At 45.6% G+C, this 17,071-nt stretch overlaps 1 protein-coding gene across 5 annotated transcripts in view; it reads left to right on the plus strand.

Moving 5' to 3' along the window:
• HEG1 (heart development protein with EGF like domains 1) overlaps window positions 1-17,071 on the plus strand; it is a 46,291-nt gene that overhangs the window by 23,726 nt on the left and 5,494 nt on the right. For 4 of the 5 annotated variants that reach the window (XM_039554769.1, XM_039554771.1, XM_039554773.1 and 1 more), the window contains 9 exons: window positions 606-908; window positions 1,603-2,157; window positions 2,514-2,855; window positions 3,804-5,168; window positions 7,727-7,846; window positions 9,456-9,550; window positions 10,369-10,427; window positions 10,882-11,042; window positions 12,772-12,906. In XM_039554769.1, the coding sequence (XP_039410703.1) occupies window positions 606-908; window positions 1,603-2,157; window positions 2,514-2,855; window positions 3,804-5,168; window positions 7,727-7,846; window positions 9,456-9,550; window positions 10,369-10,427; window positions 10,882-11,042; window positions 12,772-12,906 (3,135 nt within the window). The remainder of the gene's footprint in view (window positions 1-605; window positions 909-1,602; window positions 2,158-2,513; window positions 2,856-3,803; window positions 5,169-7,726; window positions 7,847-9,455; window positions 9,551-10,368; window positions 10,428-10,881; window positions 11,043-12,771; window positions 12,907-17,071) is intronic. The other variant, XM_039554770.1, reaches the window with a different exon arrangement.

Consider the following 17,071-nt stretch of genomic DNA (forward strand, 5'->3'; position numbering starts at 1 on the left):
ACAGACAAGAGAACTAAGCATGTGAGGATTAGATCATGTCCCTGCAGTCCCAGGGATCAGACTTCAGTTCCTACCTTCTGTCCTACTTCTTGGACCATGCTGCTTCCCAGAAATTGAACCAGCTCAACAAATTTGAGGCAACTTTGAATGTGATCTCTAAGGTCATTCATGCTGCTGTTTGGTCCTAGTCCCTACTGTGGTGCTGAAGGGGTCTGATCCCCCTGATTCTGTTTCTTCAGACTTCTCTAAGGCCTTCACACTGCTCAGGGTAGTGCCTTGTCTGAACTGATTTCCAGGCTTTTCTGGGTTGTCACGGTATTTGTTCTAGCAGCATGGAGTGCACTCAGGCACATAATGGTGAAATCAAGTGCACAGCATTAGTATTTCAACAGTTTTTATACAATAGCACTTTTCTCAGCATCACACTATGTTTTTTAGAAGACAAATTTTTGTAGGAAGGATTTACATCTTTGGAAATTGACATCTTCTCATATTTTCTACTTGTGTTTGTACTTGCTGCCTCTGGGTGCTACTGGAGGAAAGCTTATTTTTATTTATAGTTTCATATGTGTAAAAATGTAACTTGTTTCTTTATCACATTTTAGCTACTGGAAGCAGCCATGTGTCATTCAGCATCCTGTCAACAGAGCAAAGAACCAATTTCCCCACCACCAGCACCTCCGTTTCCACAACAGGCACCAAGGGTGGAGGGAAGACGTTAAGGTCTCTGCCAGCCAGCACCACACTGGCCCAAACAACAGAGATTGCCACCACTGGTACTGAGAACATCAGCTCTCCAGGCCATTCTCAGTCTTCTTTGGGAACCCAGGATGCTGGTGGCAGAGGTGCCACCGTGTCGTCCGTGAACCCATTGCATATGGGCTCTGCTTCAGAAAGCAATTCCCCAGGTGAGCTCTGACCACACAGCAGACACCCAGCTGCACGGGGAGTGAGGGCATGCTAGAAGGTGCTGGATGATGCCATTGGACATTACGGATGAAAATTTCAACTTCCAGAGAAAAGCGCATAATCTGTCTCTTGCATTTAGCCACCAGGGAAAGCCAGCCTTGCTGCCAGAGTGGTCTGGCCTCGAGATTGCTGTGTTTTCAGAGACAGTACGATTTTAAGACTGCCCCTTTGGCTGTGTTTATACAAGTGGGAGCAGCACCAGTCATTCCTGACTGCCACCCTGGGGTGCAAAGGTGGTATTTGCTGATCCCGTACAAGCCTGCCATGCTTTCTTTTGAGTACCAGGGATTTGGGTGCTGTGTAACCTCCCCCTCACTCACTGCAGGTGCAGAGGTGATAGTGTGGGTGCCTGATGCCAGGTCAGACCTGCAGCACTGGGAGCAGAGCTGAAGGGAAGCAAACCCAAAAGTGCTCCCATGTCTTGTTCCCAGTGCCATCTCCAGGGTGCCTTGCTGTGAGCAGCCCCTCCTAGCACAGGAAAAGGCTGTGCCTTCACAGTTAGCATTTTCCACAGGTTTAGGTTTTCTGCCACATGCTCTCTGTGCCCTCAGCCTGAGGGTGGTGATGGAAGAGAGCACACCTGCCCCTTTATAGCTTAGGGTGCATAAATAATTTTGCTTTGCCTTTTCTCAGCAGAAAACACCTCAGCAATGGGAGGACGCCTGCCTCTCACCAGTACACCCAGTGTGGTGTCAACTACTGCCAGTAAGGAGAGCAGCACAGTGCTGGTGTTGGACCCCCACAGACCTTCCAGTGCCACAGGGAGCTCCGCTCCCACTCCGCCCCACACCAGCACCTTGGACACTGTCCTGCTGTCCTCATCGGCAGCAGAGCCTGGGAAGCAGAGTAATGTTTCGCAGAGTGGTGCTGGACTCAGTGAGCTTCCAACAAAGCTGCTGCCTGCATTTTCTCCCAGCATTTCAGTGCCTTCACCTTCAGCCACACTCTTCGTCCACAAGGAGGGGACATCTCAAGCCCCAGGTAGCCACAGCATGTGGAGCACAGAAGCAGAAAGCCTCACATCTCATCCTGACACAGCTGGGGACACCCACACTGGCCCTATCCCATCCTCCACGGTGTGGCCTGGCATGAGACATGTGTCATCTGGCCGAGCAGGATCCCCAGAGCCCAAGGGCACCCTTTCATCCAGGGTCTTCACCTACTCCTCGGCTGCTGGTGAACTTTCCAGTGAGTTTTTCTGAACTCTGGGGGGGCATTTGATTGCCTCTCCCTTTCCCTCCTCTGTGGGATTGGTATGACACAGCTGTTGCAGGTGTCATGGGCAGCATTTATAAGTGGTCATGGTTCTGCCCAGTGGTGGTGTTTATCTGCAGCTGCTGATGCTTAACAGAAAGGGTCTTACTCTTGAGAGATGTAGCTTGTTGCTGTAGGACACATCGATTGCCTGTCTGGGTTGGGGTGATAATTATAAATAACATAAACCTACCACTATGACTCTAATGGTACTGATTCCTCTGTATTTGGACAGTCCTGTCTGCTCTGAGGTGATAAAATCAGATGTCTGCTTTTCGATCCTTTTCCAGCCATTGGCAGCAGCCATCGCTCCGTAAGCAGCTCAGGTGCTGAGGAGAGGATGTCCAGCCCCATCACCGAACCCGTGTACAGTTCATCCACGCCTGCGGGTGGTGAGGAGAGCATGCTGCACTCAGTGACACATGGCACACTGGCTGGTGGCACAGAGAGCTCTTCTTCCCATGCTGAAGCTTCCAGCTCTCCAGAGCCATCTGAGCCAGCCCTGGTGGCGCAGGGCAGGACAGCCAACGTCTCCAGCAGCGGCAGGGGTTTCGCAGGCTTTGCAACAGAGACGGTCTTCGTACATTCTGCCAAGATACCCACTTACTCTTCTTTCCAAAACAATCTCACAAGTAAGTTGACGTTTCCTGGTGTACATCTGGGGGGAATTCACAGTGTCCTGTTTTTCAGGATGTTGTACATAAAGTTCTCGTTCATTACTACGTGCAATACCACCTGTGGGTTAACTCAGGGGGATGTTTCCATTAAAAGACTCAAATCCAGACCCCACACAGATGGGGAACTGTTCCAGAAGTGGAGCCATAAACCCTCCTGTTTTGAGGGCCGCATGACTTTTTTTTGCATCCTAATTGGTTTCTTTTGAGTGATGCTTTCAGAAGTGTTTCGTGATGACCTAAGTCAATTGTAGAATGAAAACAAATTTTCCATACCCTATTTTATTTTTTTAAAGTTGGCTGAACTTAGCTGTACATCCCGAAATTGGCATTATAAGATTGATTGCACCTTTTATGATAAATAATCTGAATTTTTTTGCAGACTGATGCAAAGTTTTGAATCACTGGGTTCATGATAAGCTGCAAATTAACATAATGTAATAATTTCATCCTGCAGAGGCATGAAGTTCACTGTGTCTAAAAACAAATTGACTGAACAAGATGGATATTCTGTAGATGGGAATGGAGGATAAGCGGGAGAGGATATGAGTTTTGTAAATTATGAATGATAAAGAGAACAGTTGGGTTTTCCTGCTTAGCTTGCCACAAATATCATGGAATGTTAAGAGCTCGATCACTTTAGGAAAGCAATATGTTAAGAACAGTGATTTGGAAACCTGCACGTTTCATGGGACTCTTGTGTCTGTCAGGGTTCACCATTTTAGAATCAATTAAGGAGTGCGTAAGACTCCTAATCCCATACCCATGCTTGAATGGTGCTTGAAATTTTTAGAAAAGCATGGACAGGTTCACAGACAAGAACATCTTATTTAGCAAGCGGTTTTAATGTGACATCAAAATACTTTCATATTACTCTTTCTAATATTTTTTGTCCTTTTGCTCCAGACTCTTCAGGTAGCCATCAGCCAGTCAGTAGCATCGATGCTGAGAAAAGGACCTCGGTTTCTCACACAGATGGCACATACATTTCAACCACATATACCAGAGGAGGAGAAAGGACCCTTCTGTCTATCTCCAACAGCAGCACCTCTGCTGACTCCTCAGAAAGTTCCACCTTTTTTTCTGAAATTTCCAGCCCTTTTGATGCATCAAAATCATCTGTGGCTCATGACAGGCAGACCAATGCATCAAACAGTAGCAGTTTTGTTGGACCATCTACGGAGCCATTGCTGGTGCACCCTTCCAAACTGTTGACTTCTGCTTCTACAGACAGCATAGAAAACACAACTCACTTCAACACTGACACCGAATTGTTGGCCACTGACAGATCGTCTCTCTCTTCATCAGCATTTCCCGCCTCTTCCTCAGTGTCATCCCTGCAGCACTCACTGTCATCAACACCACCACCAACTCGTCTGTTTACACTGTCAGAACCACCTGAGCTACGCTTGCCCTCTGTGATGGCATCTTCACCCCCTCTGCAGGCTTTGTCATCCTCCTTGCCCACTTCCACCTTGCCCTCCCCATCTTATTCATTAACATCTTTATTGCCTGTGTTTTCATCACCCTCATCCATCTCGCAGTCCAGCGACAGTGATCAAGCAAGCACCACTGTGGTTACGAATGTGGTCAGGCAGCTGCCCTCCACAGCTGCCACAGCTGGAAGCTCACCCAGAGAGACCAACAAGCCCAATGTCACACACCAGCCCCAAAACAGCACCACCTTCACCCCCACCAGGTCACCTCTTTCTACAGCACCCATGGAGCTGCTTGGTGGACGCATCGTGTCCGTGTCTGCCCCCGTGACAGTAACAGAGACTGTCTTGCCTGGAGATGCCACCACCCAAGGGGACAGCTTTGGGAAGGCAACACCACAGCTCACCACGGCCAGTGTTGCTCCATGGGTTGGTCCAACAGATGCACCCCTTAGTCCTTCACCAAGTGCAACAAATCACAGCAACATTGTCCCCACAGTGGCAGTGACCACGGTGAAACCTCCTGTGCTGACAATGCCGGCCAGTCGCCGGCCCACCCCAGGTGAGGCCAGCACTGTGAAAGACCACAGGGCTCAGACACCCACTGCCACTAAGCACAGGTATACCACTGGTAAAAGCACAGAAGCTATGGATCCCACCCCTGCAAAGCCTGGCAAAGTCACTGAGGAAAACATGCCTGTTACAAGTCCTTCTGAAGCCCCTCCAACAACCAAGACCACTGTGAGCATTGCAACTACTTTGGCTGCTACCAAACCAACCAATGTTCCTCCGTCGAGCAGCACGGTCGGGCTGAGGACGTCACCTCCAGCAACAGGTAATGTGTACAATGGCTCTCACCAGTGGTGGGGCCAGGAACAAGCAGGGCAGGAATGCCTGGGTCCCACTTTAAGAGTTTTCAAAGACATGTGTGTGCATGTATGTATGACAAGTCTGCTGTCAGCAGAGTTTGAGGGCAACAACTCTGTCTCCATGCTGTTTTTTTAAGCTAAGGGTTTACCAATCATGTTGAATGGCTGAAATAAGGGTGAGTGCTTTGGTGAACATTTATGATAGAAAGGTTTAGCTGAAATTTGACAGTTTCAAGAAAATAAAGCTGATTGGCCTTCCAGGTAAGCACAGGATGCACTTTGTATTTGTTGATAGGTTAACGATAATAATTAATAATGATTGATATCTATCTTATTAATGAGAAAGTACAGTTGGCCAGCACTTGGTATTTGTGTTGAAACTGCTTCTCATATTGCAACCTATGGTTGTTTTCTCCCCACCTCACTAAACATTAATCTTCTACTTAGGGGCCTGATGCTTCTCCGGGTAGGCTATGTACCATAGTCTTACTGAGTGTGTTGTTACAGTAATTTATTACCACTGCCAGTCTCCTTATCTTCTCAAGTAAATATATTTGCTGAAGTCTTAAATGAAAGGAAATTGACTTTGTGTTTCAAGTTCAGAGCCTGGCCATCATGCTGCTGAAGGATACTGTGTGCGCTAAAGGCATTAATCTCAGTGAAATATTGGCAATAATATATACTCCATCCAATAATTAAGTATTTAAAGGTTACTTCTCAGGCTGATTGGTTTTAATTACAGCTTCATGCAAAAAAAATTACTTTCCTGAAATGAATTTTTTTAAATTGAAAAATTAAGATAATGAATCCTTTTTAGCAACTGATTCACACTTTTGCCAAATTACTCTTTCCTTTGAAAACCGAGATTTGCCGTTTACCAGAATGCAAAAGATCCTTCTGCTGTCTTGGACATGGTGCTTTGTACATGGGCAATCACTGCCCTGAGAGAAGCTGCCCTGGTCTCTGCTGTACAAAGCACAAGCTGAAGGATGGCAAAGTGAAAGCCATGGTTTTAAATCACACCCACTCACTTCTAGATTAGAGTCACCAAATCTCCTTCTCGCTTGATGCTGAGGTAGCTGTGCCAGGCTAGTCCAGGCATGAGATTGCATCAAGTGGTGTGTCCCGGTGCAGAGGTTGGCTGTGGTGCTGTGGGGTATTGTGGTGACACCAGAAATGCACACACGGGTTTGGCTCTTGTGCTTCGTGCTTTAACCACAGAGCCTTTCTGTCACAGAATCCCGCAGTGGTAGGGAGGAGAAGAGAGATCCAGCAGACAGGAATTGTGCAGCAAGATTCCTTTATTTAATTACTTTACAACTCTTTTATAGAGTTTTTTCTTCATAGTCTAATTGGTCAAAGGATCAGCCACCCCTTGGGGTGATTGGCTAAAATCCTGAAACATCCATTGTCAAAATATTTTTCTACTGTACCATAAATAAAGCTTTGCAAGGTTGCAGGTGTTCATAGCTTATAGAACTCTGCTAATATCTCCCGTGAGAGAGAAAAATATCTCACGGGACTGGAAAGAAGCAAGAGAAGTTCTTGCTAGCAGCATATTGTATCCACACCTGTCCTTCCTGCCTCTGCTGCAGTGCTCAGCAGCAGCCACAAGATAGGTACAAGTGGTGTGTAAGATGTCTTGCTGGTCTTGTAGAGCCTTATCACTGACATGTCCACAGCCCTGCTTATGGTCTGCTCTTGTGGGCGTGTGTGATGTGTGTTTGTGCTCATGTAAGTTGTACACACACCAAAAGGAGCCTTTTTTGACCTTTTTTTTGTTTTTGGTTTTTTTTGAGAGGAAATATTGGATATATCCTTCAGAATTTGCAGTTTGAGTTGTGCAATCTGTGAAGCATCTGAGATTACAGTCCTTAATCCCCAGAGACACTGTATATCACAGCAGTGTCTACTCCCCAAGGCCTTGCTCACCCAGCAGGAAGGGCACTGTGAGTGGTGGCACAGGTATCACTGCTGCCACCATCCCCAGGCTGGCATGGGAGGAGCTCTGAGAAAGGAGGTGATTGCAGCCTCCACCATTTCTGGGTAATCCCCAAACCAGATCAGTGCTCAAGCACTACCTTTGGAGCACAGAAACAGGGCTTGGATGAAAAGGGCAGGATTTTGGTGAAGCAGCCCATGCTCACATGTCTAACTTGGGCTGTTGAGGTTCCTTCTTTGGTCTTTTCATCCATAAACTGTTGGGTTGTTTGCCTTTGGAAAGAACCCTGAGATCTTCTGATGAGCAGTGCTGTAGCTAAGTTGGATGTTCATATTTACATGGATCCATGCTAGACCCCAAGGGCTTTTGAATGAATATTCAAGTGGTTTATATTTATTCTTTCAGCTCCCTACAGAATAATTAGGAGCAGGATAAATAGTAAGTGCAAATGATGCAATGAAGCATCTGATAATGCTCAAGGAGTCACAGATGGGGAGCCAGTTAATCTCTTTTAGCCCAACAGTTGATGATTTTTATGATTCTGTAACTATAGCCTGTTTTGGGGTTTTTTTGCTTTTGTAGAGGTGGATAAATGTCTTTCCAACCCTTGTCCTGCGCTGGCCACCTGCAACAACACCCATGGCTCCTACATCTGTCAGTGTCCTCTTGGATATGAGCTGGAAAAAGGAAAGTGCAATTTAGGTAAGAAAACAAAAGTGAAAAACCAGGGATGGAAATAATTATCTTTAATCTTCTAAAATAAATTGACTTAGGCTCAAACTAGTTCAGGAGCTTAATGTTTCTCCCAACCACCACTTTCATCGGAGCCTTTTAGTGTTTATACAAGTGTGGTGTCTAATGCCTGTCGTGTTGGGCTGCCTGGGGAGCAGGCAGAGAGGTCTAAGTACTTCCTAAAAATGCAGCAATGGAGTGGTGGGCTCAGGCTTGTTAGTAAGGACAGATGTGCCCCTTCTGTTCCTGATGTGTTTTACAACTCCCAAAAAGCATTCAGCAGCTTATCAGCCCTGCAAACTCCAGTGAGGGCACTTGGCTTGGGAGAAATGAGTGGGGCTATTGTGTAACCTGGCTTCAGTGGGATCAGCCATGTGTGGAAAGCTAAGCAGCCGTGAAAGTCTTTGTAAGATCAAGGTCTTGTTTCATACCTTTAGCATTTTTTTGGGCAGTTATTAGCTGGAACTCAGGTTCTGACCCCTTCCTTTCTATTAGAGGACTCTCAGTCTTAAGGATTTACAATATTCCATTGTAAAGGGGAATTTGTTTTCATAGATTTTCTTCTGACCCTTAATCAACGAGGTTTAGAGACATGGAAATTTTGCTAAGGAAGCATGGGTGAGGTGTCCCTGAAGAGTGTTTTGAAACATTTCTTCAAGTTGGAATGTGTCAGCTTCTAATTTAGAGGCTTGTTTTGACTATGCCTTGAACTGGGGTATGGGCAGATTATATAAATACTGTGAAGGTGATTCTCACCATAATTTTTGTCCAGAGTTATTACATTAGAGATGTCTGATACACAGTTTGTGCTGAAGATAGGCTCAATGGATGGGAAAAAAATGGGAAAGAATTGGAGACTTTATAACGTTATCTGCAACTGTATTTGTTTTTCTGGTGGAACATGAAGCTGGAGCTCTGAGTTCTTATTTCCACTGCGTATCTCATGACACTTAATACAAGATTTAGGGGTATTATCTCTGCAAGTCTGGACAACTCAGATTATTGCATTCTGCTGCTGTGAATCAAATATGAATCTAAGCACAGAAAAATGCATCTTTTGGACCTCTCTTCAAATGTCATTGCTCATGCTCTCCAGCAGTTTGAAAAATGAAAATGTCCTTTCTCCAGTGCTTTATTTTGACTTCCTTATTTGATTTCATTCCATTGCAGGGAGGGGTGAGAGATTTGACATGTTTACCCCAAATTATCATAAGTAGTTTTGGTACCTGACAATGTCTTATTACTACATTTGCCCATCTCTCTCTGTGTTGAGGGATCTATTTAAGATAGTCTGTGTTTCTATATGAAATGTATGAACACTGAAGTGAAATGCTGTCTGTTCAGCAGCACTGAGCTCTGGAATTTGACTGGGACTGTGGGAACATTGCAGCAACCCTTGGGATAAAACCCAAGGCTGTGACTTTGCTTTATTGGGGCAGTGAAGCTCAGACCTGAGTTTTCTGTACGCCTTGTAAAGGGATATTTTATGCAAACAGCCTCTCGTGTAAGAAAGATGAAAGCACATCTACACGTGGCACAGAGCTGTGTTCCAACTAACTTGTCTTACTCTCCTTTTTAGTGAGAATATTTATTGGCCAGGTTCCGCTGAAACTTAATATCACTCATGGGAAGTATGCAGAGCTCTTCCACGTTGAGAGGGAGATCCTGGAGATGGTGAGTGTCCTTGCTGGGACTTCAGCAATGATGATGGGACAAGTCCCCCTTCACTCCTCTTATGACTGTCACATTTCCCAGCCATTCAGTTGTAGCCATGTGGCTCTCGGTCAGTTGAGAGCCAGTGCTGGATGGACTGTTGGCTTCCCCATAGGCTGTGCCATCAATTGCTCCAAAAAGACCCATGGGCTGGGGATAGGTATGTCTCTGTGCAGTTTTTATCCAGATCACTGCATGCATGAGTTCATCCTGTTAGTGTTCCTGGGCTGGCTGCACTTTATTCCAACTCTTTGGAGTAGGTGATTTGGAGATGCTATCAAAGGAGGGAGGTGCTGGGTGGAGTCACTGTGATGCTGCCTGTACAGCTTGTGCTGAGGAGTAAATACAAACAACTGCACAGATCCAGGGTCAGGGAGGCTCCTTGGAAGATCTGCGGTCTCCAAGGGGGTTGCTTTGAGGTCAGCCTTGCATGGGGCTCTCTCCCTGCCGGCATCTGGCTCATCCCTGACCTTTGTGGTCATTACACAGCAGGGCCACAGGCAGATGCTCATGTCAAAATCCCCAGGTCTTTGTTCTTGTCCAAGGCTGTGCAGTGGTGATTTTGTCCATTCCTTACTGGCAACAGGGCAGTGCATCTTTCTTATAGAGCAGATGAACCCCTGGGATGCTCAGAGTGCCCTTGGTCTCAGCAGGCATCTCTGGGAAACACAGGGGATGGTGTCAGTGACCCAGGAGCACTGTCCTGTGCTACATCCCATGGGGCTGCCTCCCTCCATCATCCCCTGGGGCACTAACCACTGCTCTCTCCTTCCTTGCAGCTCAATGCATCGTTGTCAGGCTTGCCAGGATACCACCACTCCACAGTTAAGGCAAGCAGGTAAGGCTAAGGCTACCAGGGGAAGAATGAGAAATTTGAGCATTTGGGATCTTCAACTTGAGATCCACACTCTCCATTTTGAGTCAGTGCTGGGCTTGATACAATCTGGCCTGGCAGTGGTACAGGGCATGAGGAATGCCTGACCAGCTTGCCTCCCTCACCTGGTACTCTCTTCCTGATCTGAGCAGCTTGGAGATGGGCTGCCCAGGAGAGATTTATGGCTGGTTCCAAAGTGAGCTACCAGCATCCCTTCCAGCTCCATATTCTCCTCTCTGTGTATTGGTTAGTCCTGGTTTTAAAGTCTGTTACAGTGCAGGGCTCTTTCAGTGTGCATGTAGTGCTGTGTCCGGGATAAGCATCACTCGTGTTAATAACAGTCCTGTGTATGAGGTGCTAATGATGACATCAGACTGACCCATGATACTCAGGGCTGTTTTGTTTTGTTTTTTGTTAGGGAGGCAAATTTTGTGCATGTTTCAGTGCAATCCACGTTCTCTTTAGCATCCAACGTGACTTTCTACGATGTTATCAGCAGTGTGAAAAGCTACATTCGGGCTTGCAAATCCCCCACTGAAGCCTGCCAGTTCATCTCCAGCCTGAAATCACTCCACAGAGGTAAATAGCATCTGGAGGGCCTGTGGCAGGAGGGGAAAGGGATGTTTTATTTGGCTTCTTTTATAACAGGGGGAGAACGTTTTGCCGTTTGGAAAAATCCCTCTGAATCTTTTTATCTTACTTAAATGGGAGTCATCTTAAGAACCTCAAAGTACAAAAGGGATGCAGATACCGAGCCTTATCTTTGCCACATGTGTGAGAAATCTGCCTCTCTGTGAAAATATTGCACAGCACAGGGTTAGAGGCATTGTGGGGCAGCCTTTCATCTCTGGGATGTGACACCAGGCCCAGCCAGATCAAAAACCCATAAGTCTTAATTCCACACACACAGCTGGGAGCCAGGAAAATGGTGTGAAAGCCAAGAGACAAAACCCCGCCAGTGGACTCGATTAGAACTGCTGGAGGCTGCACAGTGAGCTCTGCTCTCCTGCCTGCCCAATTTCAGTGTTGCAGGTTGTAAAATGGTTCACAATGAAGACCTTTCGAGTTCTGTACTGAATCCTCTCTCTGCTAGAGGGGAATGTGGATACAGCACAGAAAGGTGTGGAGAAGGACACCAGTGTTGTGCATGACCTTCTCCAGGTGGACCCCAATGCTGTGCCCTGGCATCTCCCAGTTCTCACTTCCTGAGGGAGCAATAGAGGACATTTAGCTGTGAGAGGTACCTCAGGATCCTTGAAAGAGTTTCCTGCAGGGAAACTGCTGCACGTGGAGTTTTGTGACTTTTGGCTTCAAGGCTTTCAGGTTTGGCCTTGAGGAGGATGAAGGGCAATGCTTAGCCCAGGTTTAGTGGGAAAGCCCTGGTATCATTTTGGCAGAGTATGCATGCAGATGAGAAGTTTAGTGTGTGCTTTTATTGCAATGTGCTGTATTTTAAAGCCACACTCTGGCCAGGGATTGCATAAAATTATTTGGTAAACCTGCCCAGATTATACCTACCCATTACCTCTGAGACAATGCTTCTGTAAAGTCAACTTCTAACATGAAATAAGCAGAATAAGAAACAAATTATATTCTTGTGTAAGTACCTAAAAAAAAGATGTCAGATTAAAAAAAAATTGATCTAGCAAGGAGAGGTTTGTAAAAGGCGAGTGCCACATGAGTGACATATTTTCCATAAAATCCTATTTCCCACGAAATTCCATTTAGTCTGACCTCCCAGTAAAAAAAGTAAATTTGATGTCACAATTTCCATAATTTATCCACAGTTTTGCTGAATGCTCATTGTAACAAGTCTGACTTTCTAAATTAAAACACTGCTTCAAAGTAATGTAAATGAAAGTACAATTTTTTTGTTAGAAAAATGAAAAAATCCAGTGCTTGATGCTGAAATGGAAAAGAATTGGTTTGGTCTGAGCAAAATGTTTCGCTTGATATAAACTTAAAAATTGATTTGTTGAACTGTGTCAGGGAATTAATGTGTTTGAGCTCGAGCCAAACCAGATTTCTCTTTTTCATTTCCCCTTCTGCTTCTGAACTGAAACATTTATTATTCACCCCCTCTATTTGCCTGTACAAGTGATGGTAGATACACAAGAAATGGTGACATAGGGTAATGTTGACTCTCTCCTAATGGAACAAATATTACTAAAAAAAAAAAAAAAAAAAAAAAGAGATTAAAGCAGCCATCAGCTGAGTGGGATGCCCAGGGAAAGCAAATGTGCATAATGATAATGTTGGGTTCAGCAAGAACCATGCTGATGTTGGCCACCTCTTTCCAATCTAACAGTTGGCAGCTTGTGCAGACAGAAAGACCCTGAATGTGACAAGGAAACTTCAGAATGCACCGACTTTGACGGAGTTGCGCTCTGCCAGTGCAAAAATGGGTACTTCAAATACAACAAGATGGACCACTCCTGCAGAGGTATTGCACTTTATGTGGTGTATTTTGCCTGAACTTTCCTTAAAGTTTTTGTTCCAGTGGAAATGAGTGTGTGTATGTAGTGCTGTACATGCAAACCCCTCAATATTATGAATAAATATTAGCAGCTCAAGCTTCTTTTATTTAGTTAGGGGGCTTTTCAGCAGACACTGAAGATACAGTCTCTCTCTAGGAATAATATTATCTCTTTCTGGAGCATGCTGTGAGTCACAGTGATGGAGGAGAGGGAGAAGGGGGCCTGGCTGCTTTGGGCTCCAGTTCAGTGGCACAGAGCAGAGATGACGTGTGTCTCTGCCTGTTTTGATTTTGTCTGAACTCTCAGCGAACTTAGGGGAAGTGCTTTAAACTCACAAGCTTATATTAATACATCATCAGTATTTTAAAAACTTGTATCTGAAAGTGATTATGAATTTATTTTTCAGCTGGCTTCCAAATAGAAATTTTAAGCTTAAAGATTGCATTATTTTTTAGCTACTCCTGAGATCAACAAATCTGGTTTTGCTGCATTTTAAACAAAGTCTTTGCATGCCAGCGTTCAAATGACTTCTGTAGGATCAGGTTGTCCATTCCCTAGTTTGTGGTTGCTGTAGGCCTTCTTAAGAAATGCAGTATTCTGATGACATATCAATAACAATTGCAGTGGTGGTTATATATTGCTTCTGGCACTGCCTGCTGGGTTGCTCTTGAAATAGGAGGAGATGTTTTGTCGGTTCCAAATCTGAGAGTGAGAAAAATGTGCCTGGAAATAACTCACGTGCTACAGACTCTGGGAGGGACAGCTCAGAGATGGGCATCTCTGCATGCCAGGTCAGGGTCCTGCCTCTCCTGCACTCTGTGGCTCCTTTGTGTCAAAACCTTTCCCTTTGTGTTTTCCTTCCTTCCCCTCATCTTGTATGTTGGAGGAAGGATTTCTTTTGGGAAATATTTATTTTGGGAAAAACCAACCCTAGAGAGTCAGAGATAGGCTTATGTAGTGAGTGAGGAGCTGAGCTGAAACTTGGGGAGGTTTTTACCCAATTCTTGTTCCATCATGGACAGTGGGGACCTAGCAAAAGTTACTTCATTGTCTTGTTCATGTCTCTTGTCAAGCAGTGAAGATAAATAGCTGAAAGGCTGTGAGGCACTTGGATGTGATGGTTGCAGAGGGCTAAGAGATATAAGATCGTGTACATGTGATTACTCCATACTTATGAAACTTGTTTGCTGTGGAAAATATAAAAACCTTATCTGTAAAGAGTGCAGCCTCAATTGCACCTTCATCTCACTGCTGTCAGTAGGCAACATCTTATTGATCAGATTGAGAGTATCTGAGGGACAGGGTTGATGTGGGATTTAGGCTGTAGTGCAGAGGCATGAGGGCGGCACTGAATGCATGGTGCCACTCTCTGACAAGATACGAGATTTTCATTATCACTTGTGCTCATCTGGGCAAGCCAGGTGGTTGGGATTTTTGAAGGCTTTTCCAAAAGCCAAGCTATGGTCCCCATTTGATATTCAGGGCTATTTTGCTGATAAATATAGCATACAATATACCAGCCTCTTTGAAAATCACTGCCCTCTCTGTGCCTAAACAGGAACCGAGGTCTCGTGAGCATCCGACCCTCATTGTGGGTTGTGAAAATGGGGTGTAGTAGCTCCAATTATAGTATTTGCAAAGAGGGAAATGGCTATTGTGCTGCCCTGTCCGGTCTCCCCCGTGGGAAGGCTGGGAGAATTGGCTGCCCTGACCCACAGTGTTTGTTCTGTCCTCCTTGTAGCATCTGTCCTTGGGGACATGCTTGGAAAAGTATGGACCAGGGAAGGGCTGGGTCTCGGAGCCACAGGAGTTCCAACATGTTGGCCATGCTACCTCTTGCTGTGCTGTTCAGTGTCTCTGGGTTGCTGCTGATTTTCAAACTTCTCAGTAGCTTCAGGGCTATTTCAGTAACAGAGCAACAAACCTGATGTGCCAGCTTTTCAAGGGCATGCTATTTTTACTAGTACAGAGTGTTTCTGGAATGAAGCAAGGAGCAGCAAAGCAGGTTTCCAAAGAGACCCCTGAGTGTCTTTTGGGAAGGCAAAGGCAAAGGAATCCTAGGTTGAAGAGCACAACTTGATAGCTTTGCTTGGCCCCTGACACTTATGCCTTTCCTCTGTTCCCTGCTTGTGTTTGAAATCTTGCCAAGTGAGTGTGACAGTGAGAGCTCTCCTGGGAATGTGTTCAAAGGAGCAGGAAAGATGCCAAAGGAGAAAGCAAAGTGGCAGGAAAAGACACAGTGAGGAGAGGAAAATACATAAGCACCAAGTTTTTAAGTGAGACAGAGAAAAGCATATTCAGGATCTTGCTTTTCCTCTTTACTGCTCCTATATCCTCCTGACCCGAGAGCTGTGTGCCAGCGAGGTCCCAGGGCTGCTCCTGCCCATGGCACAGCTCCAGCTTTGAAACTGCTCAAGGTGTATGTGCCCACACACATTATTGGGCTAGGGCTGGGCTTAGGGTGGGCTCCAGCACCCACCTGCCTGCTCCTGCAGGCCTTCCCAACATGCAGGCAGTGGGCTGGAGCTGGGACTGGGGCTGGGATACACGGGGCTGCTGTGCTCATTAGAGAAGGCAACCCCAGTGAGCTGTGAGGTGATGCCTCCCTCTGTTCCACTGCACTTTTCGTTACTGCCTGATCCTGTGGTTCACTCTGGCAGAACATTCACTCCATAATGTTTTCAGTCTGCTTTTGTTAGCAAGTGAAAGGAGCAACCCATCCAATCTCCTTTTGCTAATGCCTCAGTGAGATGAATGAGTCAGGCAAGGATCCTTTGGGATTTACTATCCTTGCCCTGGCTGTTGGTTGACTGAGGCTCTTAACTCTTTCACAGTTACCTCTGGTCTCTTCCTTTACTTCAAAACCATCATCTTAGGGGGAGAAAAATACATCCAGCACAAAAAGCATCGCAGTGAGGTGCAGCAGGGGGGCTGTGTAATGAGCTTCACCCTCCTGATCCCCAGCTCTGGAGTGAGGGAGGTGGTGAAGGAGTAGTGGGGTTATATAGGGCAGAGAAAGGTGTGCAAGACCAGGTATCGTGGACATCAGCCCCACCATCATTGTTGGTGCAAGTTGCTACAGCAAGTCTGTGTCTACAGGCACAGAAGTGATGTGAGTGCAGCACTTTTCTGTGTCCACACATCCTGAGGATGTGAAGCAGGCAGAAGATGGGAAATTTTATTATACCTGGGCTTGCAACATCTATTTCTGGGAGCCAGAACTCAAAAGGGTCAAAGAGAACCTGTGAGTGTTCAGAAAAAAGCTGCAATAATTAGGGAGACTCAAAGATCTCAGTGGCCTCGGCTTTATTAAAGATAAAGGAATGATTTGGGGGTGGTGAGGAGAAACCTGATCACATAACCTTTTCCAATCTAATAAGCAAACATTCAAAGTCTGGAATTTGACACTGGGGCAATTCAGACCAGAAGGAAGGTGAGTGTTTTTAATGGCTGAGGAAAATTAACTTTGTGAGCATCTGACCCAGGGCTGTGGTTGATTGTCTGTCACTGAAAATACTAAAATCAGTCTTGGGTGTTTCTCTAGAATGTAGTTCCAGTCCAACTATTTGATTTGAAACTGGAATTAATTTCAGGGAAATTCAGTGACAGCACACAGTGTTTGAGGAGGGAAAAAATCCATGAGCATTTTTGTTTTCATTTAACAATTCCCTGTGTAATGTGCTACAGGGGTTTCCCAGAGTCTCGGACGATGTCTTGCAGACCCCCAAGGGCTGCTGCCTGTGCTGGCCCTGGCTTGTCCCTCTGCCCAAGGTGACTCTGTCTGTATCACTCCTGCCCAGGCCTTTGAGTGACCACCTTTGCTGCCTCTGTGAAAGGCAGCAGATCTGCAAGAGCTCTGGTGGGGCTATTGCTGTGAAAAGCAGTGATCTTATCAGTAATTTGAACCTTGTGTGTGTCCAGTGTATCAGCCCCTTTGCTGTTCATCAGAAGGGTAGTATAATTTCCTCAGATAATTTAGGATAGCTGTCCGTAAGCATGGAAATTATTTTATTTTGAAGTAATGGTTTCAGTTTTTCACCAATATTTTGCACATAGCAGTTTTCTGGATTATTTAGACCTCATAAATTCAATTTCTATTGTATAGTAAAATATTAGTTAGCTGCAAATTTG

The sequence above is a fragment of the Corvus cornix genome, chromosome 7 (assembly GCF_000738735.6).
Source record: "Corvus cornix cornix isolate S_Up_H32 chromosome 7, ASM73873v5, whole genome shotgun sequence".
Taxonomy (NCBI): domain Eukaryota; kingdom Metazoa; phylum Chordata; class Aves; order Passeriformes; family Corvidae; genus Corvus; species Corvus cornix.